A 19,054-nucleotide genomic window follows, 5' to 3' on the forward strand; every position below is an offset into this window, starting at 1 on the left:
CTTTAGGCACTGCTTTTGGTATTATTAAATGATCTTCATTAGTTTATTTAGTAAAACTTTTGCTCCAGTTAAAGATAGGATTTACAGATTACTTATAAAATGCAACTGTAATTTAGCATACTAAGATGTATAATCAACAAAAATAACTCAGGTTATAAAATGTCAATTTTTAAAATTATATTTCAATTTAAAAACTTCTCTAAGGAGAAAATCATTTTATGAGTGTGGGTTCCTTACGTAAACGTACAATAATAGAAAACAACACAGAATAAACTTTTATTTTTCTAAAAAAAAAGGCATGTAAGTTTTAACATCTATAAACATGGAGAAACTTTTATTATTCCTACATTTTATTTATTACAGTACACTCAAGACAGTACACAATTTGTGAAACAGCCTCATAAAAAATGGCAACAATGAAATGCATACTGTCTACGTCTTTATTTAAATAATAATTTTTCAACTAATGAACTGGTGGTATTCCCTTTTATGGAAAAAAAAAAAAAAAAAAAAGCAAAAATACATATAAACATACAAAAAGCACTGATAAATTTTGCCAAAGAAAGATGACAAATAAATTACACGGAAACAGTTTAAACAGGGCGATATGATATTACAAAATAAATGTAATGATTGTATGGAATGCCAAACTGCCGCACATCTTTACACTGGCTGTCTTTATTTTGTATCCTTTTTTGCCAATTCTATCGATCCTTTATATCAGTGATAGTACAAATAATCATAATAGAAAAAACAGGTCTTTTCTCCACAATGATACAGGGCAATGGTTGTCAGAGGTAATATACACAGCAGAACATCCATATGGATGCCTGAATGAAGGATGTACAATTTTGTACTGATTTATTTCAACAGTTAGTTCAATATCTTTATACACCAACTTTTCAGCCTGAGTTTACTGGTGTTGTGATGCCTTGGTCCTTGTATTACAGACAGACAGACAAACTGTCATACACAGTATCTACAGAGAGAGTGTCCTTGTGTGTGAACCATGTCTTCTCACACACAAATCTGAATAGTTCTCTGGTATGCATATAAAATTTCTTCAAAACACCTTGGCTTTACAGTCAAAGGTATGAAAAAGTATACAATAACAAGACTTTAAATACATTTAAAACATTTAAATAAATTGCATTACTGTCCTTTTTTTTTTTCTCCGTTTCTTTTGTTTGTTTGTTTTTTTGCCAGAGACTGCTCCATTGCTACACTGCATACAGTGGGAACACACAGCCTTGGACTGGCTGGCAGGATGATATGCTAACCCTGTGGGTAGTACAGTGAGGTGCTGGGATTATACAACACATAAATATATGTACACACACGCACAGGGCACTTCCTGTGCTACAGCACACTTATCCGTTATCCACCAAATTAGATGATAGCCAATGTAAGCTCAATCATGGCACAAATTTAACTCACCAGGTATTTTAACTCATTCATGAGGTTTTGCCAACTCTGACAGGCACTGTGCTATGGTCCGTGAAGATTCTATTGAAGACATAGCTAAGTATGCTAATTCCGGTTCATATCGTCTAGCATAACTGGGAAGAAAAGAAGAAAAAAAAATGAATTAAAGTGCCAAAATATCTATAATATTTTTGATATAATAATGATCCTAATTATATAATTAATAGTAGAACTTAATACAGTATAGATTAATAGATAATTTTATATAAACCTGCAATCCTAATGGGATTTAGGATTAGATTACTAATTAGCAGAATTATGATTCCATTTTTTTATTATTATTATTATTTGTTTCACTTTAAACAGATTTGCTGCTATAAAAAATAAATTATTCTCCAAATGAGTCAGTTCTGATTGTTCATATTAGCCCAAGTCTTGTAAATGCAAAGTTTACTCCTCAAAAAACTAACGGCAAAAATCTTCAATATCCTTCTTGTTGTATGAGAAATGTCTAAACAAGTTTCAAAAAAAATTCCCAATGAAACTGTTGAGAAAATTTTAAATCTGAGCAAAAACACACAATATAGAATTTCTACACTTTCTTCACAGAAACAAGGCTAATTAATTATACATAGATAAATGCTAGTCTTGTTGGCTGAGTGGATAGCATGTATGCTCTCCAGTCCTTTAGGTAGGTACAGAATGGAGATGATTTCAAATCTGAAATGTGGAAATGCAGCTAAAGTAAATAACATTCAACCTGATATTCTGAAATAGTGTCTAAAAGTTTTGCAGGCATTAAAAATGCAAAATCTCATGGATTTTTTATGGTCTGGTCAAAACACATTCCAGGTGATTAATCAGAGTAGAGTTCACATCATACTAATTTATGAAAAAGAAAAAAAGAAAGAAAATGAAATGTGATAATAATCAGAGGAATTTTTTTACTCTGTATTCAAGCATACTTGATAAATATGGCTAAGGAAAATTGCTGAAAAGTATTTGTCTTCTGGCCTGTTCATCACCAACCTGGCAATGAACAAGCCAGATTTAAACGAATAAAGGATAACCATACAATATATAATCAAGCAATCATGGAAATATCATGATTATGGGATCAGGGAAGAAAAAAAAAATTCAAAGCACTAAATCTATATATGGTGTAAATGGAACTTTATTACAAAGTTATAATACCAATTTTTTTAAATTTTTTTTTATTTAAACAGCCTATAACTTTTCCCCACTGCAGAGGTAAAGGCCTCTCCCATTGCTGGAGGGTTGGGTCTACTTCTCCCATGGTGACCCACTCCATCTTGGGAGAGTGTTTATTCACTTGTATGAATGAATGTATGCAGGTGGAGACGATCACAAACATCCATGCCTACGTGGGATTTGAATCTGCAGCCTCTTGGCTGGAGAGTAGATACACTACCACTCGACCAACCAGGCCCGGCAATACACAGATTATAAGTTGCAAATTAACAGTTTTGTGGAAGGAGATATTGGAAGATAGTCTTTTAGGCAAAAAAGACTTATATATTGGTTACCCATAATAATAATAATTAAGAAAATTAACAGGCTATAAAATATATTAATTAGAAATAACTTTTAATTAATGTTTGCAACATTTCAGCAAAGTCAAATTGCCATAATCAGGGAACAATGGCCAGACTGATATGTTCATGCAAGCAGCACATAGGGGAAGTATGACTGAAGCAGAAAAAATAAAGGTAAGTCTAAAGTCCTAAAATAGTGTTCCCTGGTGGGTTGCAATGGATGTTCTTGGCTGTTGGGATGAAGTTCTAAAGATAAGCACTTTCCAGATTCGAGTCAGTTTTATACAACCATATTTATTGAGGTTCAGATAGTTCTTTAAGACTAAAGGAGGTTCTATGAAAAGCCTTTTGTATTTGAATTTGCTTATGTGGAGTAAGGTGGCCTTTTTTCATGGTATCCTGAGGAAGGTGTCCAAGCTCAAGTGGTTGTAGTAGTGGAATCAGAATGTATTCTTTGTGTCTGTTAATTCTGATGTTGGCTTTCCTGCCTATCTGACCACAACAGGAAGCTTTCAACTGCATGGAACCTAGCAGACACCTTGAAGGTCTAGGGACTGTGGCTGGTCTTTTAATTTTATTTATTTGGAGGGGGGGGGGGATAAGGGATGCTAACTTTTTTTTTTTTTTTTTTTTTTTTTTTTTTTTTTTTTTTTTTTTAATGGACTCAAAGTAGTTATAAGGTATCTTTTTAGAATTTTTGTCAGATGTGCCTTGGCTTGGATATATGAGATGGTAACAGATTTGGTGGTCTCTGTTCTGGAGAGGGGAAGGAGAAGTGTGGTATTAGGGTTTTAATATTCTTTGATTTGGTGGGGATTGTCGTGATTGGCTAAGAAGGTGTCAACATGTTCAAGTTCAGTGGTGAGGGCATTATTATCAGAGTTAGTCAATTTTGCTGTTTAATCCCATTCTGATGGGAGGGGACGGGAAGACTGTTCATGAATGTATTTGCCTGTGTGGTGGTGGTGGTGGTGGTAGTGTGTGTGTTTTCCAAAAACTGAGAATGCCAAGATCCATCAGGCTGATGTGTAATGAAAGTGTCTAGGAAGGGGAGTAGGTTGTTTTTTTTCTCCTTTTTCCAAGGTGAATTGGATCCTAGGTTATCAATTATTAAGATGTGTTAGGAAACTGGGAGCCTCAGAGTCATGTAGTCAAATGGAGAACACATCACCATCAAAGCATAGTCAAGCCATGCTATCATGTCTGTATAGGGCAGAGGTTAAGGCTTATTTTCAAAGGTTTCATGAACAATCATCCCAGCCCACCAGGGGCACTATTTTAGGACTTTAGACTTACCTTTGTTGTTTCTGCTTCAGTCATACTTACCATATGCAGTGCCTATGTGAACATATCATTTGCTCTTTGTTTCCAGATGATGGCAATTTGACTTTGCAAAAATACTGTAAATTAAGTGCACATTTTCTTGTGATTTTTGCTAACTGAATATCGAAAATAATTATAAGAGTGACATTAATAAATCATATCACTTCATTTGCAAGTTATGTGAGAACTTAATATAATTTGTTTTATAACTGTGCATTTCAATTCATAATGCATGATTCTTGGAAGTAGGGTAGGCAAACTGTAGCTCAAAGTCTTGCAGATAACATTGTACATTATTATAAAGGTTATCTGCAATACCTTGAACTACAGAAACTATTCTGTGAAATGAATTTTAGAATTAAGAATAAACAGTATACAAGACTTAATTTAAAAGAATCAGAAAAAATTTTAATAAATACCTTTGAAATTATTTTATAAAATAAGTGTTTAAAAACTGATATTACATTTCATGAATATAATATGTTTTGTAAGTTTATCAAAAAAAAAAAAAAAAGAAGAAGAAGAAGGAATGGTGATCTAAGCAGAATTAGGCATAAAAAGATTTTGACACTTGTTTTCCTAGGCCAACAAAATTTATATAACAAGCATCTATTTTCTATGCACATCATGGTGTTGAAGTTTTTCTTACTTTGGCCTGCATTTAACAAAAAAATTTAATTATATAATAAAAGGTTCTAGAAATGTAAATGTAAAATTATACTGCTTATGTCTACATTTCAATTTAAAATTATAGCTATGGATACAGAAACTACACATTTCCTTCTGTTTAGTAGCATTGACTCCTCAGACACAGCTATGAATGCAAGTTAATCAGGTTGAGCGTTCTCTTGCATGTGAAGGATTATTACACCTCTTAATGGAGCTAATTGGTGGCTAGTGCTTCAGATTTCTACAACTCTAGTATTTCGCATTCACATTTTGGTGGATGATGTCAGATTGTGGTTGATAGGGAGGTTTATGGTCAAGTCATAGGGTTCATTATAGACAAGTCATTCATAATAGTGCTTCATGATGTAATAATATTCTTCCATTTAACCTTGTGTGTAGATATATCTGGAGCATGGTGTCCCAGTCTGCACTGGACATACAGATGATAACCTATCAGTCCATCTATAGAAATAGGCATAACTGCAGGCATAAGGAATTTTATAAGAATGATTTTGCTTTCGGGGTGCTTAAGGGTCAAAGCTGTATAACTGAGAGGAGCCCTTCACATGGCCTTTAAAGGAATGCGGAGAACCGCCCAGGGGTTCTGACCTAATGTCCAATCCTCACCTTCTCGTGGTGCACCCTGTTGGGTATCTACTTTGATACTGAACGAACGAGGATGGGCTGGCAATTTGGGATTTAGCCGACCAAATTGTATTCTTATTGGTTAAACCAAAATAAAAAAAAATGATGGTACAACATGACAAAATTTCATGCCGGCTGGGGCGTCACCCGGTTAAACAAGGCCCCCGTTGTTTTCGCCAGGGAACCAGGGCAAACAGCGAAAAGTCAGCTACTGGAACAAATCTGAAAACAAACCCCAACTCAACATCACCAGAGTTAAAGATCGGTACTATCAACGTAAGAAGCCTAAATGGCAAAGAAATGGAGCTAGCTGAGGAATTAGATAACTACCAGATCGACATAATAGGGGTGACTGAAACAAAAAAGACCAAAACTGGTGAGATCTTTCTGAGCAATAAATACAAAATGTTACATTCAGGCAATAACAATCAAGGAAAAGAAGGAGTAGCCATAGTATTCAACACAAAATACAAGGCTAATCTTCTTGAATTGCAGTCAGTCTCAAGTAGAGTAATGTGGGCAAATATGAGAATTGGGAACTGGACAATGAGACTTATTTGTGCCTATGGTCCCACAGAAGGTTCTACTAAGGTAGAAGTGGAGGAATTTTTTGATGCTTTAGAAAAAGCAACTGACACAATGAAAAAGGAAAACTTGGTCCTTGTTGGGGATCTAAATAGCAGAGTAGGAAATGATTGTGAGACATACAAAAATATTTTGGGAAAATTTGGAGAAAAGAGCAAAGCTAATAATTATGGCAATCTGTTGGATTTCTGCTCAGGACATGGATTGGTTATTACTAACACCATGTTCCAACATAAAAATGTGCACAAATTCACATGGAGAGAAGAGGCTAGGAATAAGAAAAGTCTCATTGACTATGTTATTGTTGATAGTGATGTTTTCTCCCTGGTGCAGGACACCAGAGTGTACAGAGGATTTGACATTGGAAGTGATCACTATTTAGTCTTGAGCAGGATAAAATTGAATTTCATATTGAAAAGAATAACATGTAAGAAAGTTTTAAAGCGAATAAAAGTTGAGCAGCTCTCAGATGTGAACTGTAGACTAAAATACAGAAAGATCATTGAAAAGAAAATGAAAGAGTTTGAGAACAGGAATCAAACCTTGGAGATTCAGTGGCAAATTCTGAAGAAAACATTGATTGATTCTGCCAGAGAGGCATGTAGTGAGGTTGTGTGCAAGGATAAAAAAATCAGAACTCCCTGGTGGACACAGGAAGTTAAAGAGGCAGTGAAGGAAAAGAAGAAAGCATATCAAAAGTTCCTGGCAAATAAGTCAGCTTTTACTCTTACAGAATACAGAGACAAATGTAAGAAAGCTAAACAGTGTGTAAAACTAGCTAAACAAAAGTCATGGGAGGACTTTGGCAAGAATATAGAAAATAAATATCAAGAAGGTGGCAAAATATTCTGGATGTTGTTGAAGAAGCTTAGGAATGGAGGAAAGAGTGCTGTAAAAGGTGATAGTAGAGATGATAAAGGTGACATGAAAACAGGAGAAAAAGATATCCTTGAAGTATGGAGTAATTACTTTGAAAAACTGCTAAATGAAACAAGCAGTGATGACAGCACAGTGATAAAAAACACTGACCAGGCATGCAGTCAGGAATACATACTTGAAGTAGAAAAAGCCATCAAAGGCTTGAAATGTGGAAAGGCAGCAGGAGTAGATGATATTTGACCAGAAATGCTGAAGTATGGTGGTATAAAAGTCTTACAGTGGCTGCACTGCATAGTTCAGAAAGCCTGGACAGAGGGACGAATTCCCAATGATTGGAGTAGAGCTCTCATAGTACCCATATATAAAAAGGGAAATAAAACTGAATGTGAGAATTATAGAGGCATTTCCCTACTGACAAGATCTATGCAAGTATACTTGAGAAACGGTTGAGAAGAATTGTGGAAGAAAAGCTTGGTGAAGAACAAGCTGGATTCAGGTCAAATAGAGCTGTCAGGATCAGATCTTTTACGACAAATAGTCGAGAAAGCATGGGAAGATAACAAAGATCTGTATTTAAGTTTTGTCGATTTGGAAAAGGCATATGACAAGGTGCCAAGAGAGAAGCTATTCAATACGCTGCAGTTATATGGTGTCAATGGGGCATTATATCAAGCAATACTTAGTCTTTATTTGAGTTGTAAGTCAGCAGTTAGAATTGAAGGAAGTACATAAAGATGGTTTAATGTTAAATCTGGTGTGAGACAAGGATGTACATTATCCCCTCTGTTATTCATTATCTATATGGATCACATTATGAAAGAAAGTGATATTAAACCTGATATCAAAATTGGAGATGTTAATGTCAGCTCTTTGCTTTATGCGGATGATGTTATACTTCTAAATAAATCCGCTACAAGTCTGCAAGATTCTGTGACTAAATTGAATAGCTGTTGTATGACGGTCAGCAATAAAAAGACAATGAAAATAGGCAGAATCATTGAAAATGTCAACTGTGTTGTGAATGGAGAACCTGCAGAACAAGTAAAACATTTCAGCTACTTAGGCACGATTTTTACTGAAGATGGTAAATTAAATATAGAAATAGAGAACAGAATCAGCAAAGCTGGTATGGTGGGAAGTCAAATGAATAAATTCATATGGAATAAGAGAGAAATTAGTCGGAACACTAAATTAGCAGTATACAAGACAGTGTTCAAACCAGTTTTAACTTATGGATCTGAGAGCTGGGTCAGAAGTAAAACACTTGACCAAAGACTAGAGACCGCAGATATGCGAGTCCTGAGAAAGATTATAGGCATGAACAGATGGCATCAAGTGCAATATCATATTAAAAATAAGGATATTAGGAAATAACTTGACATTGTCAGCATCCAGAAATGCGTTAGCAGAGCTAATCTCAGGTGGTATGGTCACTTAAATAGAATGGGAGAGGAAAGATTAGCAAAACAAGTGTTCTCTGCCAGGTTGGCAGGAAAACGACCCAGAGGAAGACCAAGATATAGGTGGATTGATACGGTACAAAGTGCCTTAGACGATAGAAATATAAGATCTGATAATGTTGGAGTCTTGACAAGTAACAGACTGATTTGGAGAAAACTGTAGATAGGAAGTTAGTAATGATGTAATTTTTTCTTGTAGTACTGTCATATCCTGTACACCCCTTGAGGGTACATGGCAGGAATTTGATGATGATGATTTTGCTTTCTGGTGTGTCAGTTGCAGGAGCATTGGGAGGTGTTTCATGTAGTATTTGGTATATTTTATAAGGGTTGTAACCATTGGCTAAAAGCAAATGGTTATAACTGTTGTACTTTTGCAACATCTTTTAAGTGTTGAAAAATACCTCAACTCAATTCGTTACTGCCTCTTATATTCAGAGTACATCAGAAAAGATCACTAAAGTTCTCTTCTATTATTAGCAATGGCCATGAAGCACTCCTCAACCTTAGCAGGTATGGCTGCATAAATTTCCCAAAGAGCTGGGAGACACCCATTCTGAGACTGGATAGCTACTCTTATCCAAACTAACTTTATGTCTATCTTGTCCATAGAGGGCACCACATTAGGACATTAGTTAATTTTTCATTTACAATTCAAAATGTTTCTGATTTAGTTGAGTGCTGTGTATTTGTCACAGTTGTAATTTTCTTCTATGAAGATACTGAATAGAAAAGAAGCAAAATATTAGTAAGTCCAATAAATTAATTTTATTTTTTCACTTCTCAGTGCTGTTTATACTCTGAAGCACTATTATGAATAATCAGCAACACCTAAGCCTCTTTATACATATTCATAAAAATTAGAAAAATTTGGTGCAAACCTTTTTGCTGACCTAGTTGCCGAGTGGTTAGTTAGTGTACTCACTTTCCAACAGGTTGCAGGTTCAAATCCCACCGTGGGCATGGATGTTTGTGATCGTCTTCAGGTGGGAGATGTATATCGTCCCACTTATTGAAGACCTAAAGTGGCTTGAAAAAGTTCCATGTTTGGTCTCTAGAGCAGGATTTCTAGACTATATAAAAATAAAATTGACAAAAAATGGGGAAAACATCATTAGCCCACCCATAGTATAAATGTACTATAGGTTTATTAATAACCTTTCATGGGTGGAAACCATATAAAAGAAAAAAAAATAATTTGAAAAAATTTTCTAATTAATGTATATAATATATATTGTTAATTTCCTTAAGCTATCCTGCAAGAGAAGATGGTCTGATGTTAAATTGGCTGAGAAGCAGGATTATAAACTATCTCAACTGGCATCATAATATATTTAGATCACATTGTTATGGGCTCGCCACAGTAAGTACCTGAGGTACCTAATGCTGGCCTATGACTTATTTCATGTAATATATATCTGTTATACTATCTGTAAAACAGTCCCTAATCTTCTTTCTATCTGTCTTTCTTCCTTTTCTTCTTCTTACTCCTCTCCCCCCAATGGTATTAGAGTATTCAATGGCTAAGAGTTGAATCTTTCCTATTTCACTATTTTTTTTTGTCTCATGTACTGGAACCTGCCTTCTCTTCCTGATCTACTAGGTTAAAAAGGCCCAAGTCTTGTTATTAGTTACAAAACCGCAGCATAGAAAGCAAGAAGAAACTACTGCACTATTTTCTCAAGCACATTACAATGGAGAAGAAACTTTAAATCATTGACTTGAGTTCCTTTCCAACATCTTTTTATAGGGGTGCTGAGAATCCCTGGACAAAATACAGTAATTCTACATAATGAAGAAATGAGAAAAAAATACAGTAAATCGCAGGCGTAGAGTACATCGTGTCCAGTGGAAGTGGTATGGAAAGCAAGACCCATTTTTTGTTCTCTTTTGTATTGTACGTCTTTTTGGTGTTCAGCCATGCGTATAATATGTGGACGATATTTTCATCATATTCAATAGAACAACAGATGAACTTATCAATTTCAAAGATTATCTCAACAATTTGCACAGCACCATAAAATTCACTTTAGAACAAGAAAAAAATAGAAACCTTCCTTTTCTTGTTTTCAATATAAATTAAAAACAGGAAAAGCAACAAAGCATATTAAATAATCGCTGTGCACACCTGCAATCTTGAAACAAAAATAAAGTAGTAAAAAAAAAAAAAAAAAAAAATGGTGAGAAGGGGATAGCAGAAAGATGGGAGGAATATCTTGAAGACTTGTATAGCAGATAAAATATGAATAGTGAAATTATTGAACCAGAGCATGAAGTTGAAAAAAAGTCTTGGACTAGATATACTGAATGAAGAAATTAGAAGAATGATTAATAAATTACCTAACTGGAAAATTGCAGGAACAGATGAGATACATGCTAGAATTCTAAAAAATCTGGGAGATGCAACACAAAAATCCTTATTTAAAGTGGTTAATCTATCAAGAAGGACAGGAAGTATATGATTTCTTTGAAAGTTTACCCAAGAAAGAGAATGCAACAGATGGTAAAAATTAATTAAAGTTAAGTTTACTCAATCATGCCTAAAATACTAAATATAATTTATTATATACTATACTACACTGGTGTCCAAAACCTAAGGACAAACACTATTTCTGAATATTACAACTGCAAATTCAGGTGAATCAGATTATGGCAATTTGTGCGCCTGACTATTTCAAGTTGAACGGAGGTACCCATTCAGATTTTTGAATTGCATGCAAAGGGGTCATGTGGTAGCACCCAACAGGATAAAAGGCTGGGCTAAGTGAATTGTGTTTGAAGGAAGCTCTTTTTGTGAAGGAATAAAGTTGCAAACTTGAATATCTTCTAATGTCTCAAAGACATCATCTAGATGATTTCATGTAAGGAAGATTTAGAATCTCACATAGTGTTGTATCCAGGCTATGAGTAGTATTTCAAACCAATGGAACATGTTCCAGACGTTTGTTAAGAGGTCGTCCTCATTCTACCAGAGCATGAAGAGAGATTTTTGGTTATAACAGCAAAACGTAATCAACGCACCACGGTGGGTCAGCTCCATTCAAGCACAGATATGTGGATATCTTGACAAACCATGGTAAGATGCCTGAGACAAGTAGGCCTATATGCCCAAAGGCATGTAGTCTGTGTCCCATTATCCACAGCTCTTTATTGAGCACATCTTCACTGGATTTGTATCCAATGTACTGAGCTACAAGTGCTGGAAAAAGGAACAATGACTAGTGAATGATATTGCGACAAAGTTCTTCAACATCATGTTAGATTGTTCTGTGGTGCTGTAGGTGAAGAATTCATTTTTATGGCCGACAATGCCACAGCACATCATACACAAGCATGGAGATACTTCTGGAGATCGAGGATATTAATCGAATCAAATGGCCAGCATGCTCCCCAGATCTCAACCTCATAGAACATGTTTCGGATGCAGTATGGAGACATAGTGGTGCTTAAAATTCCCCTCCAGAAAACAAACAAGGCTTCATCCTTGCTCTGAAGGAAGAGGGGGCTAGTTTATCCTCAAGAATTTCTGAATTACTTGGTGCTAAGCATAGTATGACGTTGTGACAGTTGCATTGCAGTTTGAGGTGGACATATTCCATACTGAAATGTCTCTCCACAAAGTTTTCTGTAAGCACTGTACATTAATTGCTTAACTATGTCCTTAGGAAATTTGTAAATTTTGCCAAAAACATATTGCAATTTAATTTCTATGAAATTTATAACAATTTTTTTGTGTAATATAATTTATTAGTATGGTGGCAATAAATTTATGTCCACATTTGGCTGTAGTCACAAACATTTTTTCATACAGGTAAAAATTTAGTCATTCTTAGCTTTTGGATAGCAGTGTATATTCACTAGACTAAAAATAGTGAAGTACAGAATAAAATCAAATGACTGAAGAAAGAAAAAAAGTAAAGAGGCAGACAGATGAAACAATCGGCTACGACTGACAAGAGGAAAAAGAAGATTAAGTTGTTACAAAAACCGAGATTTTATTAATTACACTTTTGAAATTTTTTCCAATTATATTTACTGGTTTATTATTTTAAATTTATGTTTATTGGAGATAATAAACATGTATTACCTTCTTGCTAATGAGCTATGAGTTACTAGATTCCTTAATACCAGTGCACTTGTCAGACGAATACTCTTAGCTAGAGGTCCTTCTTTTTCTTCCTGAAAGAAAAAAGTTAACTTAAGACACCTTTAAAAGCCATAATCACTATTAATACAAAAACCAAAGCATCAGTCAACAGAGTAATGTATTACATTTTCTCATTAGTTCATTAGTTTGCTAAGAGATTTAAACCGATGAACATTTAGTGGGATATTTTCAGTTTGTGTTAATAATGGACTATTAAGGGCTATATTTTCAGACACGACAATCCAATACCACAGCAGCCAATTTATTTCGGATGGAGAAGATTAAGATTGCATATGGCATTAATATATCTCGGGAATAAAGAGAATACTTTCTATTGGTGGAAGGTTTCAATAAAATATATTATAGAAGAAAGAATTTGAATGGGAGAGTTAAAATAAGAGAAGTGTTTGAATAATAAAATAAGATCTTGTTTTTTTCTTGATTACTGCTACTCTCTGATTATGGGATAAGATAGACAGAATAGTTGTAAAAATGTTCCTTTCAATTTTTGAAATAATTTCCAAAAATTAATAAAACACTATATGATTTTTTCCATGTAACTATGAGGGCAGTTCCATAAGTTTCCAGCTGACTAACTTTTAGAGGTGATAGAAAGAAAAGAACTGTGTCACTTTTCAACATAATCTCCTATTACTTCACACTTTCACATCTTTGAATTAACATTTCTATGCCCTTGAAAAAATAGTCTGTACTTTTGTCTGCAAACTGGCCTAAAACTACATATTTCACCTCATTGTCATCTGTGAATTTTCTTACTCGAAGGTTTTTCTTCAGTTTCACTGGGTGCTAGATCTGGGCTGTAGGGTGGATGTTCAATCTCCTGGATGCCTCCTTAACTGCAGCCTTCTCAACTACAGTCGTATGGATTGGAGCACTGTCATGAAGCAGGCAAACACCATGATTCAGAATTCCTCGTCTCTTCTTTATGGTGTCGTGCAAGAGTGAAGCATAACATTCTGAATTCACAGTGATATTCCTTTCTTTGAAGTCAATCAATCCCAAAATCCCAAAAGATTGTTGCCATGATCTTCTTGGTGGACTTAGTGACCTTGGCTTTTCTCAGCAGTGCTTCGCTTGGTTTGCACCATTCCATGGTCCTTTTGGAAAGAGGATTATAATAAAGGACCATGGTTTCATCCCTGGTGACCTTTCATCATGTGAAACTTCTCGTGAATGATGCGAAGGACGGTTGTCATAGAAAGCCCCAACCTTGCTGAGATTTCTTTGAGCTGCAGTCGTCTATCATTGAGCAGTTCCTCCTCAACAAGAGAGACATTTTCCTCAGTCATCACTACCACAGGTCGACCATCACCAGAATTGTATCTTTGATGCTCTTTCTCTTCTTAGGCAAAACCGTTTAGCTCATTCCTGAACAGTGGAATATGAAGGAGAAGCTTCCCCATAAGCACCATTCAATCGCTGCTTGATAGCATATGGAGAAAGCCCTTCTTTGGTGAAAATCTTCAGAACACAGTACTCAATTTTTGACATTGCAGCCACTTAGCATGTCACGTGTTAGTCAAACGAGTGCCTCCAACTGAATGATGCAAATAGAGAGTTGAAACTGGTAAGCTCCCCATAGATGGTGCTATCTGTAACACACAGCATTTTAAAATTGGTGCAAATTTTGTATGTCAGGCATGAAACTTTTGGAACCTACCTCATACCAAGTTTCCATCCAATTTCATAGAATTGTGTAAATTAAATAGAAGCACTGATTAGGTGTAAATGCATAAAACTAACATAATAACCACAGTCAGTCCTCGACTTACAAATGGGATTCTATTCCAACGATTCCATCGAAAGTAAAAAATATAAGTTGGAAATCATTATACACAACTGACCACTGAAATTATAAACATATAGGGATGTGATTGCCAATAGCGCATCCCTATATGTTTCCTATCCTCTTCAATTCCCTGCTCATAGTTCGGTAAGATATGGGTCAGGAGCGGCCTCCATTAAATGCTTTGGTGAATATCTGAACACAAGTTCTGTTTATTTGTACAAACCTTCACAGACTGTGACCTCATTCCTCACAGACTGTCTTAGAACCACAGTTATGTCTCTTAGACAAGCAATGTGGGTTATTATTCCAGTGATTAAACACCTGGGATATCTCACCTTTTGAGAAACCAGTCAGCTCTACTATTTTCAAAATCGTGGCTCCAGCCAGATGAGCATCCATAATAAGTCCTTTATCGAACTCCGAAAGATCCTTTGTTTTTCTCATTGTGATCAACACTATTGACAATTACTAACCAGCAGCATTCTTAAATAATTGCCCACAATATTTGGTGATGCACATGATGCAAGTAATTTGCATATATGCAGTATAAGTGACATTTATGTACATCTGCACAAAGGTTTCTGATTCAGTGGCAGGTATGTGTATGAATTAAAACGATATGTTAATCAACATGCCTGAATGCTAAAATGTGTAGACCTGATTGTTATATTTTTTTAAAACTAATTCTACTCCTTGTTTATAGTGAAATAACACCAAACTATAATAAAATTACTGTACATAGTACTGTATTGTAATAAATAAACATAAGTGTCAAGTGCTCTGGCACACACCAGCAAAATAGTCAACTGGAAACACATGAAGTAAAGGTAATTCTTCAATGCTTCTACTCTTAATTGGATGATTCACTGCAGAAGACAAGGGAGGATAAGTCATCAACAACAAAATCTTGAAATTTAGGAAATGCTACAAATCATGATGAGGATGGTTCACCAGATGCACAAATTTTGGAAGAGTAGGCTCATCTTCAGGGGTTGACATGGTAGTAGGCATATTTAAAAATTTGTGCATTTCATCCAATTTATCTGCACAGTTTGCATCATTCTGTCTACTTTGCTCAAAATTGTTGTTAGGATATATACAGACTCAAAAGTAACAGTGTAAAAATTTCCCTATTTTCTTGCTTTGTTGACTTATTCGATTCCCAAGAAGATAAGGGCTTACCTTTGTCTGGATGGCCAGTGTCAATCTCTTCCTCTAGAAAAAATATTTAATACATCATCTGATATGTCATGGTTGATTCTTGTGCATACTTTAAATTCTCTGGATATCAAAAGTATTTATATTTTCTGTGGAGGTGCATAGCAGTTTTCCTTTGTGTAATGCTCTTGCTATGAATTTCTTAACAAATGGGTTCTAATTTAAGGGAATCATTTTAGGAGTTGTTCCAGGAGTGAGATTGTAATAGCTCAAGGGATTAATGTGCTCCAAAGAGAACTCACTAAGTTAGTAATGATGAAATGATTATCAGATGGCGAATAGATATACTGGTTTTTGTAACGTTTGATAATTTCTGAACTGTCACCTTCTCAACATACAAGGATTTCAGGACAGTTGTAGTGTCCAACTTCTTGTTTTGCATTTTGATATGAGATGTTCTATTTGCACTTTATCTTTATTTTGTTTTCCCCATCCTTCTGCTTGTGGTATGCTCAGGAGTAGGCTGGATAGGCTCCCTCACAGTTAATACATTTAGGTTTCATTGTAGTGCAAGATTTTATTATTGTACTCTTTACTACCACATTGGGGAGACAGTAGAGCCATGGCAGGAAGTTTGGGCATTACTGTATATTTCTCACATTAAAAAAAATAAAAATAAAACAACAGGATAGTGCAAGTCAATTCTTCCCAGAGAGATTTCTGGATGACAGTACTGAGATAGTGTTATTAGTAGAGTCTTGCAGTCAAATCATACATAAATACATATTTATTATTATGGCATTTTACGATATAAGTCTGGAAATAAAAATCAGTTACCAAGATTTAGTATCTATTCTATTTCAAATATTGCATCATAACTTTCTTTGGATGAGCAAATCACTAGGATGATTTACTCACCTAGAATAGTATCATCAAGATAGTGTCTTTGGTTGATACTATTCTAGTATCAACCAAAGACAAGACTGACTTCTTGGCATCAGCCTTATCCTTCAACTACACTAAAAACTTGTGCTCCAGAATTAACATCCATCCTGTACCACCTATACAAGTTTTGTTCATCTGCTTATCTTTCCAATAGTATGAAAGCAAGCTTATGTTCAGCTACCCCAAAAATTAACAATAAAAGTCAGCCATTAAAATAATGTTCCACTACCTTCACTTCAATAATTTTGAGTGAAGTTCATGCCGGCAGGGGCGTCGCCCGGTTAAACAAGGCCCCTGTTGTTTTCGCCAGGGAACCAGGGCGAACAGCGAAAAGTCAGCTACTGGAACAAATCTGAAAACAAACCCCAACTCAACATCACCAGAGTTAAAGATTGGTACTATCAATGTAAGAAGCCTGAATGGCAAAGAAATGGAGCTAGCTGAAGAATTAGATAAGTACCAGATCGACATAATAGGGGTGACTGAAACAAAAAAGACCAAAACTGGTGAGATCTTTCTGAGCAATAAATACAAAATGTTATATTCAGGCAATGACAATCAAGGAAAAGGAGTAGCCATAATATTCAACACAAAATACGAGGCTAATCTTCTTGAATGGCAGTCAGTCTCAAGTAGAGTAATGTGGGCAAATATGAGAATGGGGAACTGGACAATGAGACTTATTTGTGCCTATGGTCCCACAGAAGGTTCTAGTAAGGTAGAAGTGGAGGAATTTTTTGAGGCTTTAGAAAAAGCAACTGACACAATGAAAAAGGAAAAGTTGGTCCTTGTTGGGGATCTAAATAGCAGAGTAGGAAATGATTGTGAGACATACAAAAATATTTTGGGAAAATTTGGAGAAAAGAGCAAAGCTCTTTTCTCCAAATTTTGGTTATTACTAACACCATGTTCCAACATAAAAATGTGCACAAATTCACATGGAGAGAAGAGGCTAGGAATAAGAAAAGTCTCATTGACTATGTTATTGTTGATAGTGATGTTTTCTCCCTGGTGCAGGACACCAGAGTGTACAAAGGATTTGAAATTGGAAGTGATCACTATTTAGTTTTGAGCAGGATTAAATTGATTTTCATATTGAAAAGAATAACATGTAAGAAAGTTTTAAAGCGAATAAAAGTTGAGCAGCTCTCAGATGTGAACTATAGACTAAAATACACAAAGATTATTGAAAAGAAAATGAAAGAGTTTGAGAACAGGAATTGAATCTCCAAGGTTTGATTCCTGTTCTCAAACTCTTTCATTTTCTTTTGAAAGAAAATGAAAGAGTTTGAGATTCTGCCAATTCATTGATTCTGAATTCATTGATTCTGCCAGAATCAATGAATTGATTCTGGCAGAATCAATCAATCAAAACATTGATTGATTCTGCCAGAGAGGCATGTGGTGAGGTTGTGTGCAAGGATAAAAAAATCAGAACTCCCTGGTGGACACAGGAAGTTAAAGAGGCAGCGAAAGAAAAGAAGAAAGCATATCAAAAGTTCCTGGCAAATAAGTCAGCTTTTACTCTTACAGAATACAGAGACAAATGTAAGAAAGCTAAACAATGTGTAAATTAACTAAAAAAAAGTCATGGGAGGACTTTGGCAAGAATATAGAAAATAAATATCAAGAAAGTGGCAAAATATTCTGGAGGTTGTTGAAGAAACTGAGGAATGGAGGAAAGAGTGCTGTAAAATGAGTTAGAGATGATAAAGGTGACATGAAAACAGGAGAAAAAGATATCCTTGAAGTATGGAGTAGTTACTTTGAAAATCTGCTAAATGAAACAAGCAGTGATGACAGCACAGTGATAAAAAACACTGACCAGGCATGCAGTCAGGAATACATATCCATACTTGAAGTAGAAAAAGCCATCAAAGGCTTGAAATGTGGAAAGGCAGCAGGAGTAGATGATATTCGACCAGAAATGCTGAAGTATGGTGGTATAAAAGTCTTACAGTGGCTGCACTGCATAGTTCAGAAAGCCTATACAGAGGGACGAATTCCCGATGATTGGAGTAGAGCTCTCATAGTACCCATATATAAAAAGGGAAATAAAACTGCATGTGAGAATTACAGAGGTATTTCCCTACTGAGTGTTCCTGGCAAGATCTATGCAAGTATACTTGAGAAACAGTTGAGAAGAAAAGCTTGGTGAAGAACAAGCTGGATTCAGGCCAAATAGAGGCTGTCAGGATCAGATCTTCACTTTACGACAAATAGTCGAGAAAGCATGGGAATATAACAAAGATCTGTATTTAAGTTTTGTCGATTTGGAAAAGGCATATGACAGGGTGCCAAGAGAGAAGCTATTCAATACGCTGCAGTTATATGGTGTCAATGGGGCATTATATCAAGCAATACTTAGTCTGTATTTGAGTTGTAAGTCAGCAGTTAGAATTAAAGGAAGTACAGGAAGATGGTTTAATGTGAAATCTGGTGTGAGACAAGG

The 19,054-nt window shown here is 35.3% G+C and overlaps 1 protein-coding gene across 2 annotated transcripts in view; it reads right to left on the reverse strand.

Moving 5' to 3' along the window:
- Positions 1-303: 303 nt before the first annotated feature.
- The window catches only part of Bap170 (Brahma associated protein 170kD), a 457,905-nt gene continuing 439,154 nt past the window's right edge, over positions 304-19,054 (reverse strand). For both annotated transcript variants that reach the window (XM_090406557.1, XM_090406558.1), the window contains 2 exons: positions 12,630-12,721; positions 304-1,559 (listed from right to left, as the gene is read on the reverse strand). In XM_090406557.1, the coding sequence (XP_090262683.1) occupies positions 1,451-1,559; positions 12,630-12,721 (201 nt within the window). In that variant the 3' untranslated portion in view covers positions 304-1,450. The remainder of the gene's footprint in view (positions 1,560-12,629; positions 12,722-19,054) is intronic.

The sequence above is a fragment of the Typopeltis vanoorti genome, chromosome 16, assembly GCF_054136105.1.
Source record: "Typopeltis vanoorti isolate ZY-2024b chromosome 16, IOZ_Tvanoo_1.0, whole genome shotgun sequence".
In the NCBI taxonomy this organism is placed as follows: domain Eukaryota; kingdom Metazoa; phylum Arthropoda; class Arachnida; order Uropygi; family Thelyphonidae; genus Typopeltis; species Typopeltis vanoorti.